Source organism: Mustela lutreola, chromosome 8 (assembly GCF_030435805.1).
Source record: "Mustela lutreola isolate mMusLut2 chromosome 8, mMusLut2.pri, whole genome shotgun sequence".
Lineage (NCBI taxonomy): Eukaryota > Metazoa > Chordata > Mammalia > Carnivora > Mustelidae > Mustela > Mustela lutreola.
The window spans coordinates 83,466,425-83,479,041 of NC_081297.1; the positions used below are offsets into that span (position 1 = coordinate 83,466,425).

General features: G+C 38.9%; 1 protein-coding gene across 2 annotated transcripts in view; it reads left to right on the plus strand.

Moving 5' to 3' along the window:
* The window catches only part of BMAL2 (basic helix-loop-helix ARNT like 2), a 105,949-nt gene that overhangs the window by 37,134 nt on the left and 56,198 nt on the right, over nucleotides 1-12,617 (plus strand). For both annotated transcript variants that reach the window (XM_059185836.1, XM_059185837.1), the window contains exons 2-3: nucleotides 681-831; nucleotides 2,330-2,431. In XM_059185836.1, coding sequence (XP_059041819.1) covers nucleotides 681-831; nucleotides 2,330-2,431 — 253 coding nt within the window. The remainder of the gene's footprint in view (nucleotides 1-680; nucleotides 832-2,329; nucleotides 2,432-12,617) is intronic.

Sequence of the window (12,617 nt, forward strand, 5' to 3'; positions counted from 1 at the left end):
TGTTTAAGTAGCAGGGCACCCAGGTGGCTCAGTCAGTTAAGCAACTGACTCTTGGTTTTGGCTCAGGTCATTATCTCAGAGTCATATGTGTTCAAGCCCCTCATCACACTCCATACCAAGTGGGGAGTCTGCTTGGGATTCTCTCTCCCTCTCCCTCTGCTCCTCCTGCTGCTTTTGCACATCAATCTCTTGCTATAAATAAATACATACATAAATAAATAAAATCTTTTTTAAAAATGTTTACATAGCTACAACACAAAGAATTTGTAATAGTACTATAAAATTTTCACAGTGATTTGTAAATAAAGTAGAATATACCATATGCTATGATTTCAATTACTTTAATGACAACTATGGAAAAAATTCTAAAGGGACACATCTCTAAATAGTAACATCAGTTGGTGATATAGGATTTCCCCCTTCCTTTCTATTCTTTGCATTTTCCCTATTTTCTACAATCTTTTTACAATAAACAGTGGAAATAAGCTTAAAAATATGGACTAACAAATATATTTCTAACTAGTATTTGAGTGTTCATAGTTTGTCTTTCATTCTATGTTATGTTGTAATTGATATTTTTAAAATATAAAGATAAAAACCACTTAAAGTATGTGATAGGGATATGTATAAAGTCAAAGTTGATGTTAAAAATAGATGTTATTGTGCTTTATCTCTCGTAGACAGAATACTCCTTGAAGAGAACCAGTGCATTTCTCCTGTGGTTTCCAGTCATATGAGCCCATGGACAAAACCAACAGCTGTTGGATCCCTCAGCCCACATGTGATAGAGTTTCCAAGAAAACGAAAAGGAAGTGACTCAGGCCCATCCCAGTAAGTGAATTTATTCCTTTAAGCCCATGAAATCTTTCATTCTAAGGGGAAGAAAAAAGATTACTTTTTAAATCATCGATTTGAAAATGTTACATGGTAACATTTGGATAGGGACAATTACTTATCCACCCAACCACCACCCATCATTGACTGATCTGTAACTTTCCCATCCAACTCTGAAGCTTATTAGGTATCTAGGGAGGGTCAGTTGGGGTCTGAAAGACATAGGAACATAGGGTTAGTTTGCTTAACATTTATGGTTACAACACGATACTAACCTTCCTAACTGAATTGCTTAACCATGAGGAGAACATCTTTCTGTGTGTTTGACTTAACAAATACCACATTGCTTCTTACCTTATCCATCACTTATATAATCACCAACCCTTGGTCATCTGTGGCCAGTTGAATCCTATAAAACTCTTGTTTTTCATGTTTATTAAGTCAAGTAGATAACAAAGTCAATGTTGAAGATACTTGTTTTCTTCTTGTTTACTTTCGTTGCTTAATGCAGCTTGCAGCCCCAAATATTCTTTAATAAACTCCCCAAAGCTAGGGTTTGTATGGTGAAAATGATAAGGCAAAGTAAATGTTATGATCTAGAGTACTCCATTTTAGGCTGGTACTTTACATAAATGAGGAAGTTGATAGGTCTCTATGAAGGAAGGGAAAATTTTTGAATAGGGGGACAGGATGACATACTGGAAGAAACCACCTCTTTTTAAGACTGTTCTTTCCAATGTACTTTCTGATTTAGTTAAAACTCCCAAGACAGCAGAATCAGTGTTTATTCAAATGTAAGAACCAGTGCACTTCCCAAGCTACGTACAAATGACCTGAAGGTTATCTACTGTTCTGGGTTGTCTGTATTCTCTCCGACTGTTCTACTAATGTGAATGCTCATAAATAACTTCAATTGACCAAGTGACTGGTCTAGAACTGTTTACCATCTTACATCCTGAATCAGCAGTTTGTAGTCCCCACTCAGCTCAAGCTCGAAGTGATTGTCAGTCCTTTTTATTTTCCTTTTCTTCGGAATCATAAGCACTGTTGTGCTTTTTTAGTATCCAGATAAGACTGTGAGCTGCTGAAGTGGAGGTGTGATCCTAGAGGCGACAGTTTTATGCTGCAGAGCCGGGATGGCTGCGACCTTCAGTGGTTTGGGGAGTGAATGGGAAGTGGAGTCCATGGTAGGGGAAGTAATGGAAACATGCCAAGTACTGGCAGATAATGATTTTTTGGCAGAAGACAACACTGAAGATTAGCCAGTTGCCCATAGTTTAGAAAATGAAGCCCGGATGCAGAAATATCAAATGGCTTGCCTAACATTACACAAGTAGTTAGAACGCCCGACTGTTAGTGTGGTACTTCATTACACGCTACTTCCTGTCTCTCTGCAACTGGACAGGGTTGGGGACTTGTGGCACATGAGGATAATCATGCTGTCCATTTCCCAACATGTATGGGTAGAGGTGACCCAAGACCTCCTTCTTTCCAGGTCAGGAATCATGACAGAAAAAGTGGTGGAAAAGCTCTCTCAGAATCCTTTTACCTATCTTCTTTCAACAAGGATAGAAATATCAGCATCCCGTAGCAGCAGGTAAGTCCTGGACTTCCATTTGACATAATGCCTACTTAAAGAATACATGTAATGGCAGTAGACAGAAGAGTATATACATCCCATTGATTTGCTCATTGTCTGCCTTAGAGCTTCTCCATTCTGCCCCAATCCTTCTTTCAGTCCACTGTTTTCCATTCCTCTAGTGAAATGATGGAAGTCAAAGTACTTTATGTGTTTTACAAAGTGCTGATTGTATAGCATCCTTTCCAGAGACTCAGGGCATGAAAGCTAGTCAGTAGACATGAAGTTGATTTCATTGGTGGAGCCCCAGAATATTGGGCATTTTTAAACAAAGAAGAATGTATGAGAATGTTTGCCATTTCTGCAGCACTCTTGGTTTGAAGGGAGAGCTGATTCTTTTAAAGGGTCGTGGATGAAGATTTCCTGGAATATAGTCATTAAATATTTCTTGAGTACCTACTATGTGACACCCAGTGGACTAGGAGGGAGAAATACAAAGACAAAAGAAACACATACAAGTTAGAAAGAAACAGGTAAGTATTACACATTATGATAACTGCTGTAATACATACCCCAGGTACCCTGACAACAAGAACAGTTGGGCATTTAAATAAGACTGGGATTAGGAGGGAAGGACAGCTTCCTGCAGAGGTTGATTTAAGTTGTTTTTTTTTTTTTTTAAGATTTTATTTATTTATTTGACAGAGAGAGATCACAAGTAGGCAGAGAGAGAGGAGGAAGCAGGCTCCCTGCTGAGCAGAAAGCCCGATGTGGGGCTTGATCCCAGGACCCTGAGATCATGACCTGAGCCAAAGGCAGAGGCTTTAACCCACTGAGCCACCCAGGCACCCCGATTTAAGCTAAGTTTTTTTTTTTTTTAAAGACTTTATTTATTTGACAGGCAGAGATTACAAGTAGGCAGAGAGGCAGGCAGAGAGAGAGAGAGGAGGAAGCAGGCTCCCTGCCGAGCAGAGAGCCCGATGTGGGGCTCGATCCAAGGACCCTGGGATCATGACCTGAGCTGAAGGCAGAGGCTTTAACCCACTGAGCTACCCAGGTGCCCCTAAGCTAAGTTTTAAATGAAGAAGGGAAGTGAGCCATTCTGAGCAGGAGTAGAGGAGGTACTTTAGGTGGAAGGAAGAACTGTGCATAGGCATAGGGCATGGAATATGAAATAGCACCTGCTCATCAGGAAACAAGTGGCTGGCACAAAGAGCAGAGGCTGTACACAGAGGTGGGTGAACTGTGAGACTTGGGAAATGAACATGGACTGGGTCAAAGAGATCTGTTGAATTAAAGAATATAGAAATCATTTTGCATGCAGTCGGAAAACACAAGGATTTTAAGCATGTCAAATTACATTTAAACAAAAATTGTGGGCCTTTGGACTTTTTTTATTTGGTAACATATATATAACATAAAAATTGCTATTTCAACCATTTCTAACGTACAATTCAGTGGCATTAGTTAGAGTCACAATGTTGTACAACCATTACTATTGCCTATTTCCAAAACATTTTTTTTATTATCCCGACTAGAAACTCCGCATGCATTAAATAATAATATTCCATTCCTTGTTTCCTTGGGGCCCTGGTAACCTCTAGTCTACTTTCTAGCTCTATGATTTTGCCTATTCTAGATATTTTACATAAGTAGGGTCATACATTGTTTATCCTTTTTTGTCTGGCTTATTTCACTTAACATATTTTCAAGTTTTCTGTACATTATAGCATATATCAGAAATTCATTTTTAAAAATTTATTTATTTATTATTTTTTATAAACATATATTTCTTTTTTTTTTTTTTAAAGATTTTATTTATTTATTTGACAGAGATCACAAGTAGGCAGAGAGGCAGGCAGAAAGAGAGGAGGAAGCAGGCTCCCCGCTGAGCAGAGAGCCCAATGTGGGGCTCGATCCCAGGACCCTGAGATCATGACCTGAGCCGAAGGCAGCGGCTTAATCCACTGAGCCACCCAGGCGCCCCTAAACATATATTTCTATCCCCAGGGGTACAGGTCTGTCAATCGCCAGGTTTACACACTTCACAGCACTCACCATAGCACATACCCTCCCCAATGTCCATTACCCCACTCCCCTCTCCCTCCCCCCCTCCCACCAGCAACCCTCAGTTTGTTTTGTGACATTAAGAGTCACTTATGGTTTGTTTCCCTCCCAATCCCATCTTGTTTCATTTATTCTTTTCCTACCCCCCAACCCCCCCCTGTTGCATCTCCACTTCCTCATATCAGGGAGATCATATGATAGTTGTCTATCTCCTATTGACTTATTTCACTAAGCATGATACCCTCTAGTTCCATCCACGTCGTCGCAAATGGCTGCATAGTATTCCATTGTGTATATACACCACATCTTCTTTATCCATTCATCTGTTGATGGACATCTAGGTTCTTTCTATAGTTTGGCTCTTGTAGACATTGCTGCTATAAACATTCGGGTGCACGTGCCCCTTCAGATCACTACGTTTGTATCTTTAGGGTAAATACCCTAGTGCGATTGCTGGGTCATAAGGTAGTTCTATTTTCAACTTTTTGAGGAACCTCCATGCTGTTTTCCAGAGTGGCTGCACCAGCTTGCATTCCCACCAACAGTGTAGGAGGGTTCCCCTTTCTCTGCATCCTCGCTAGCACCTGTCATTTCCTGACTTGTTAATTTTAGCCATTCTGACTGGTGTGAGGTGATATCTCATTGTGGTTTTGATTTATACTTCCCTGATGTCAAGTGATGTGGAGCACTTTTTCATGTGTCTATTGGCCATCTGGATGTCTTCTTTGCAGAAATGTCTGTTCATGTCTTCTGCCCATTTCTTGATTAAATTATTTGTTCTTTGGGTGTTGAGTTTGCTAAGTTCTTTATAGATTTTGGACACTAGCCCTTTATCTGATAGGTCATTTGCAAATATCTTCTCCCATTCTGTCAGTTGTCTTTTGGTTTTGTTAACTGTTTCCTTTGCTGTGCAAAAGCTTTTGATCTTGATGAAATCCCAATAGTTCATTTTTGCCCTTGCTTCCCTTGCCTTTGGCGATGTTCCTAGGAAGATGTTGCTGCGGCTGAGGTCGAAGAGGTTGCTGCCTGTGTTCTCCTCAAGGATTTTGATGGATTCCTTTCTCACATTGAGGTCCTTCATCCATTTTGAGTCTATTTTCATGTGTGGTGTAAGGAAATGGCCCAATTTCATCTTTCTGCATGTGGCCGTCCAATTTTCCCAACACCCATTTATTGAAGAGACTGTCTTTTTTCCATTGGACATTCTTTCCTGCTTTGTCGAAGATTAGTTGACCATAGAGTTGAGGGTCTATTTCTGGGCGCTCTGTTCTGTTCCATTGATCTATGTATCTGTTTTTGTGCCAGTACCATGCTGTCTTGGTGATGACAGCTTTGTAATAGAGTTTGAAGTCCGGAATTGTGATGCCACCAACTTTGGCTTTCTTTTTCAATACTCTTTGGCTATTCGAGCTCTTTTCTGGTTCCATATAAATTTTAGGATTATTTGTTCCATTTCTTTAAAAAAAAATGGGTGGGATTTTGATAGGGATTGCATTAAATGTGTAGATTGCTTTAGGTAGCATAGACATTTTCACAATATTTATTCTTCCAATCCAGGAGCATGGAACATTTTTTCATTTCTTTGTGTCTTCCTCAATTTCTTTCATGAGTACTTTATAGTTTTCTGAGTATAGATTCTTCGCCTTTTTGGTTAGGTTTATTCTGAGTTATCTTATAGTTTTGGGTGCAATTGTAAATGGGATTGACTCCTTAATTTCTCTTTTGTCTTGCTGTTGGTGTAGAGAAATGCAGCTGATTTCTGTGCATTGATATTACATCCTGACACTTTACTAAATTCCTGTACAAGTCCTAGCATTTTTGGAGTGGAGTCTTTTGGGTTTTCCACATATAGTATCATATCAAATGTGAAGAGTGATAGTTTGACTTCTTTGCCAATTTGGATGCCTTTAATTTCTTTTTGTTGTCTGATTGCTGAGGCGAGGACTTCTAGTACTACATTGAATAGCAGTGGTGATAATGGACATCCTTGCTGTGTTCCTGACCTTAGCGGAAAAGCTTTCAGTTTTTCTTCATTGAGAATGATATTTGCGGTGGGTTTTTCATAGATGGCTTTGATTCTATCCCTACACTTTGAAGAGTTTTGATCAGGAAGGGATGCTGTACTTTGACAAATGCTTTTTCAGCATCTATTGAGAGTATCATATGGTTCTTGTTCTTTCTTTTATTAATGTGTTGTATCACATTGATTGATTTGCAGATGTTGAACCAACCTTGTAGCCCTGGAATAAATCCCACTTGGTCATGGTGAATAATCCTTTTAATGTACTGTTGAATCCTATTAGCTAGTATTTTGGTGAGAATTTTCGCATCTGTGTTCATCAAGGATCTTGGTCTGTAGTTCTCTTTTTTGATGGGATCCTTGTCTGGTTTTGGGATCAAGGTGATGCTGGCCTCATAAAATGAGTTTGGAAGTTTTCCTTCCATTTCTATTTTTTGGAACAGTTTCAGGAGAATAGGAATTAGTTCTTCTTTAAATGTTTGGTAGAATTCCCCTGGGAAGCCGTCTGGCCCTGGGCTTTTGTTTGTTTGGAGATTTTTGATGACTGTTTTAATCTCCTTACTGGTTATGGGTCTGTTCAGGTTTTCTATTTCTTCCTGGTTCAATTGTGGTAGTTTATATGTTTCTAGGAATGCATCCATTTCTTCCAGATTGTCAAATTTGTTGACGTAGAATTGCTCATAGTATGTTCTTATAATTGTTTGTATTTCTTTGGTGTTAGTTGTGATGTCTCCTCTTTCATTCATGATTTTATTTATTTGGGTCCTTTCTCTTTTCTTTTGATAAGTTTGACCAGGGGTTTATCAATCTAATTAATTCTTTAAAAGAACCAGCTCCTGGTTTCCTTGATTTGTTCTATTGTTTTCTTAGTTTCTATTTCATTGATTTCTGCTCTGATCTTTACTATTTCTCTTCTCCTGCTGGGCTTAGGGTTTCTTTCTTGTTCTTTCTCCAGTTCCTTTAGGTGTAGGATTAGGTTGTGTATTTGAGACCTTTCTTCTTTCTTGAGAAAGGCTTATACCGCTATATATTTTCCTCTCAGGACTGCCTTTGTTGTGTCCCACAGATTTTGAACCGTTGTGTTTTCATTATCATTTGTTTCCGTGAAAGAAATTCATTCTTTTTATGGCTAACTTTCCATTGTATGTATATACCACATTTCTGTAACAATGTCACATTAATATCAGGTGTACAGCCTAGTCAACTTCTCTATACATTATGCTATGCTTACCACATAGCTGCAGTCTGTCACATATACCGTAATTTCAGTATCATTGACAATATTCCCAGTGCTGTGCCTTTTATTCCCATGACTTATTCATTGTATAAGTGGAAACCCATATCTCCCACACCCCTTACTATTTTGCCCATTCCTCACCCTCCTTCCCTCTGGCAGCCATTAACTCTCTGTATTTATAGGTCCAATTCTGCTTTTAGTTTATTCATTTGTTTTTTAGATGCCACATGAATGAAATCATATGGCTTTTATCTTTCTCAGTCTGACCATTTCATTTAGCTTAATACACTGTAGGACCATCCATGTTGCAAATGGTAGGATCTCATCTTTTATATGGCTGTGGAATATTCGTGTGTGTGCGTGTGTGCGTGTGTGTGCGCACGTGTGCGTGTAGGTGCACTACTTCTTCTGTCTATTGATGGACCCTTAGGTTGCTTCCATATCTTGGCTACTATAAATAATGTTGCAATAAACATAGGGGCGCATGTATCTTTTATAATTAGTGGTTTGGTTTTCTTGGGTAAATACTCAGTAGTAGAATTCTTGGATCATATGGTATTCTTGTTTTTAATTTTTCTGATAATTTTTCCATAAAATTATCCATATCCATAGTGCTTTCCACAGTGGCTGTACTAATTTACAGCCTTACCACGAGGGTTTCATTTTCGGTACATCCTCTCCAACACTTGTTATTTCTCATCTCTGTGTTTTCAGCTATTCTGATAGGTGGAAAGTGTTATCTTGTGGTTTTGATTTGCCTTTTCCTGATGATTAGTGATTAGCATTTTCTCTTGTGTCTGTTGGCCATCTGTATGTCTTTGGGGAAATGTCTATTCAGGACCTCTGCCCATTTTTAAATCAGATTGTTTGCTTTTCGGGTGTTGAGTTGTATAAGTTCTTTTTTATTTTGGATATTAGTGCCTTATTGGATATGGAATTTGAAAATATCTTCTCCTTAGTAGGTTGCCTTATTATATGAAAGCCGCACAAAAGCTTTTAATTTTGATATAGGTCCAATAGCTTATTTTTGCTTTTGTTTCACTTGTGTTAGGAGGAATATCTAGAAAAATATTGTTACAGCCAACATCAGAGAAATTACTGCCTGTGTTCTCTTCTAGAATTTTTATGGTTTCAGTTCTCACATATAGGTCTTTCATCCATTTTGAGTTTATTTTTGTGAAATAGTGTTAGAAAGTATTCCAGTTTTCCCAGCACCATTTGTTGAAGAGACTTTCTTTTACCCATGGCATAGTCTTGCCTCCTTTGCTATACATTAATTGGCCATGTAGTGGTGGGTTTATTTCTGGCCCTTTATTCTTTTTTTTTTTTTTTTTTCTGGCCCTTTATTCTTTCCCTTCGATCTGTGTGTCTGTTTTTGTGCCGGTACCAGAGTGTTTTGATTACTATAGCTTTGTAGTACATCTTGAAATCTGGAACTGTGATACCTTCAGTTCTGCTCTTTTTCAAGATAGCTTTGGCTATTCAGGGTCTTTTGTGGTTCCAGACCCATTGCAGGATTGTTTGTTATAGTTCTGAAAAATGCTCTTGGTATTTTGATAGGGATTGCATTGAATCTTTACATTGTCTTGGATAGAAGGGACATTTTTTTAATTTAGATTCAATTGACCAACATATAATCCATCGTTAGTTTTTGATGTAATGTTCAATGATTCATTCGTTGCATATAACAATGTTAATTCCATGAACACAGAGTATCTTTCCATTTATTTGTGTCTCCTTTAGTTTCTTTCATCAAAGTCTTACAGTTTCCAGAGCACCCATCTCTCACCACCTGGTTAAGTTTATTCCTAGGTATTTTAGTCTTTGGTGAAAATGTAAATGGGAGTATTCACTTAAAATCTCTTTCTGCTAGTTTGTTATTAGTGTATAAAAATGCAAAAAAAAAAGCAGTGAATTTCAGTATATTAATTTTGCATCCTGCAACTTTACTGAATTTACTAGTTTTAATAGTTTTTTGATGCAGTCTTTGGGGTTTCCTATATGTAGAATCATGTCTGCAAATAGTGACAGTTTCACTTCTTCCTTACTGATATGATTTCCTCTTATTTCTTTTTCTAGTCTGATTGCTCTGACTAGGACTTCTAACACCATCTTGAATAAAAGTGGTGAGTGGACATCCTTGTGTTGTCCCTGATCTTAGTGGAAAATCTCTTAGTCCTTCATCACTGAGTATGATGTTGACTGTAGTTTTTTCACTTATAGCCTATATTATGTTGAGATATGTTCCCTCTAAACCCACTTTGTTGAGAATTTTTATCATGAGTCAGTGTTCAATTTTGTCAAATACTTTTTTTTTAAATCTATTGAGAAAATCATGATTTTTTTTTAAAAAGATTTATTTATTTTAGAGAAATTGAGAGTATTAGCAGGGGGAGAGGCAAAGTGAGAGGGAGACAAGCAGAGTCCCCACCAAGCAGGGAACCTTACATGGAACTTGATCCCAGGACCCTGAGATCATGATCTGAGCCAAAACCAAGAGTCGGATGTTTAACTGACTTAGCCACCCAGTTGCCTTGAGAAGATTATGATTTTTATTCTTCATTTTGTTGATATGGTGTATCATGTTGGTCGATTTGCAAATATTGACCGATCCTTGCATCCTCAGAATAAATCTGTTTGAATATATCATGCCACTTTCTTTCGACCTACAAAGTTTCTGCTGAAAACTTGGCTGATAGCCTCATGGTTTTTCTTGTAGGTAAATTTTTGCTTCTCTTTTGCTACATTTAAAAGTCTTTTTATATATTTATTTTTTAAGTAGGCTCTCTGTCTAATGTGGGGTTTGAACTTACGACCCTAAGATCAAGAGTAGTATGCTGTACTGACCGAGCCAGCCAGGTGCATGCAAAGTCTTGCTTTATCTTTAACCTTTGGCATTTTAATTATTATGTGTCTTGGTTTGGACCTTCCTGGGTTCATCTTGCTTAGAACTCTGTGCTTCTTGAAACTAGATATCTATTTCCTTCCCTATGTTAGGGAAATTTTCACCTATTACTTCTTCAAATACATATTTTCCTTTCTCTCTTGCTGTTGCTTCTAGGTTCCCTGTAATGGGAATGTTTTTTCACTTACTGCTGTCTAAGAGCTCTCTTAATCAACCTTCATTTATTATTTTCTCCTTCTGTCATTCAGCTTGTGTGCTTTTCATTAACCTGTTTTTCCTTATCGCTGATATATTCTGCATCCTCTAATCTACTATTGATTCTCTCTAAGGTATTTTTTATTTCAGTTACTGTATTATTCAGCTCTTATTGGTTCTTTTTTACATTTTTTAATTATTGAAAGTCTCGCTGTGAAGTTCACTCACTCTTTTCTCCAGCCTAGTGAGCAGCTTTATGATCATTACTTTAAATTCTTTATCAGGCATATTGTTTATCTCCATTTCATTTAGCTCCTTTCTCTGAGGTTTTGTCTTGTTCTTTCTTTTGGAGCATATTTCTGTCTCCCCATTTTGCCTTCCTTACTCCCCATGTTTGTTTCTATGAATTAAGCAGAATAACAACTTCTGAATTTGAAGGAAGGCTTGGTGCACTTAGCAACTTTCACTGGCTGGAGATGAGTTTGGCATGGGTTGGTTGTCTCAGGACTCTCCACATAGTAGGCACTGTGGCAGGATAGCTGAAGTGGGTACAGGTCAGTGTGGCCCCTGGGCCTCCCTGCAGCAGGTGCCCTGACAGGTTAGTTAAAGCTAGAGTGGGTGCATGCCGGGGTGTCCTGAGGCTCTACACCCAGAGGGAACCTTGGCAGTGTAGCTGATGCTGATGTGAGTATTATTCAGGGTATCCTGGAGCTCTCCACACAGAGGGCACCCTGGCAAGACAGGTAGAGCTGAAGTGGGTGTATGCTAAGGGATTCCAGGGCTCTCTGTGGAGTGGGCGCCCTGTCCCAACTGTGTGTTGCAAAGTTCCAGGTTCTATACACTGAGGGCACTCTGGAAGGATGGCTGAGGTGAAGGGAAGCTGGGATTTCTGGGGTACTATTTGCAGGGGGTGCCCCAGTGGAGTGGCTGGAGCTGAAGCAGTGTGTAGAAGCAGGAGACCCTTGAGTTCTTTGTACAGAAGGTGTCCGGGTAGGATATCTGAAGTGGGGGCAAACAGGTATGTTCTAGGACTGTCTGTAGAGATAGTGCCTTAGAGGGGTGTCCTCTGGAGCTGAGGCAGGGTACATGCCTGCCAGGGAGAGGTTCTGGGGTACTCTGCACAGGGGTTGCCATATATCCCATTTTGTTTATCCATTCATCTGCTGGTGGACATTTAGGTTGTTCCTATCTTTTGGCTACTGTGAATAATGCTGTTATGAATGCTGATGTACCAGTATGTGTTTGGGTCCTTTAAGTTCTTTTTGGTATATACTCAGGAGACTTTCTGGGTCATATGGTAATCCTATGTTTAGTTTTTGAGGAATCACAAAAATTGTTTTTGACAGTGGCTGTACCCACCAGCATTACATTTACATTACAGCAGCATATACGTTCCCACCAGCAATGTGTGAAGGATGCAGTTTCTCCATATTGCTGATATTTGTTATTGTCCATTTTTAAAAAGAATATAGCTATCCTACCAGGTGGGAAGTGGTACAGACTTCTATGTTCAAAGAATCACTTGGGAAACAACATGGAGGATGGGCTGAAGGGGGGAAACCCAGGAGGCAGAGAAGATTGTTTTCTGAGCATTGGTCTAAGAGAGTAAGGTCCTGAACAGCAGGGCATGGAAAGGGAAGGGCATGTTATGAGAAGTTTAAAAGAGAATTCATGATTGTTGATTAAGGAGAGCAGGAATACAGGAAGCGTCCAAATTTTCTGACTTGGTTACCTATTTGGAGGATGTTATATGCTGAGATCAAGGGATAGATGGTGAATT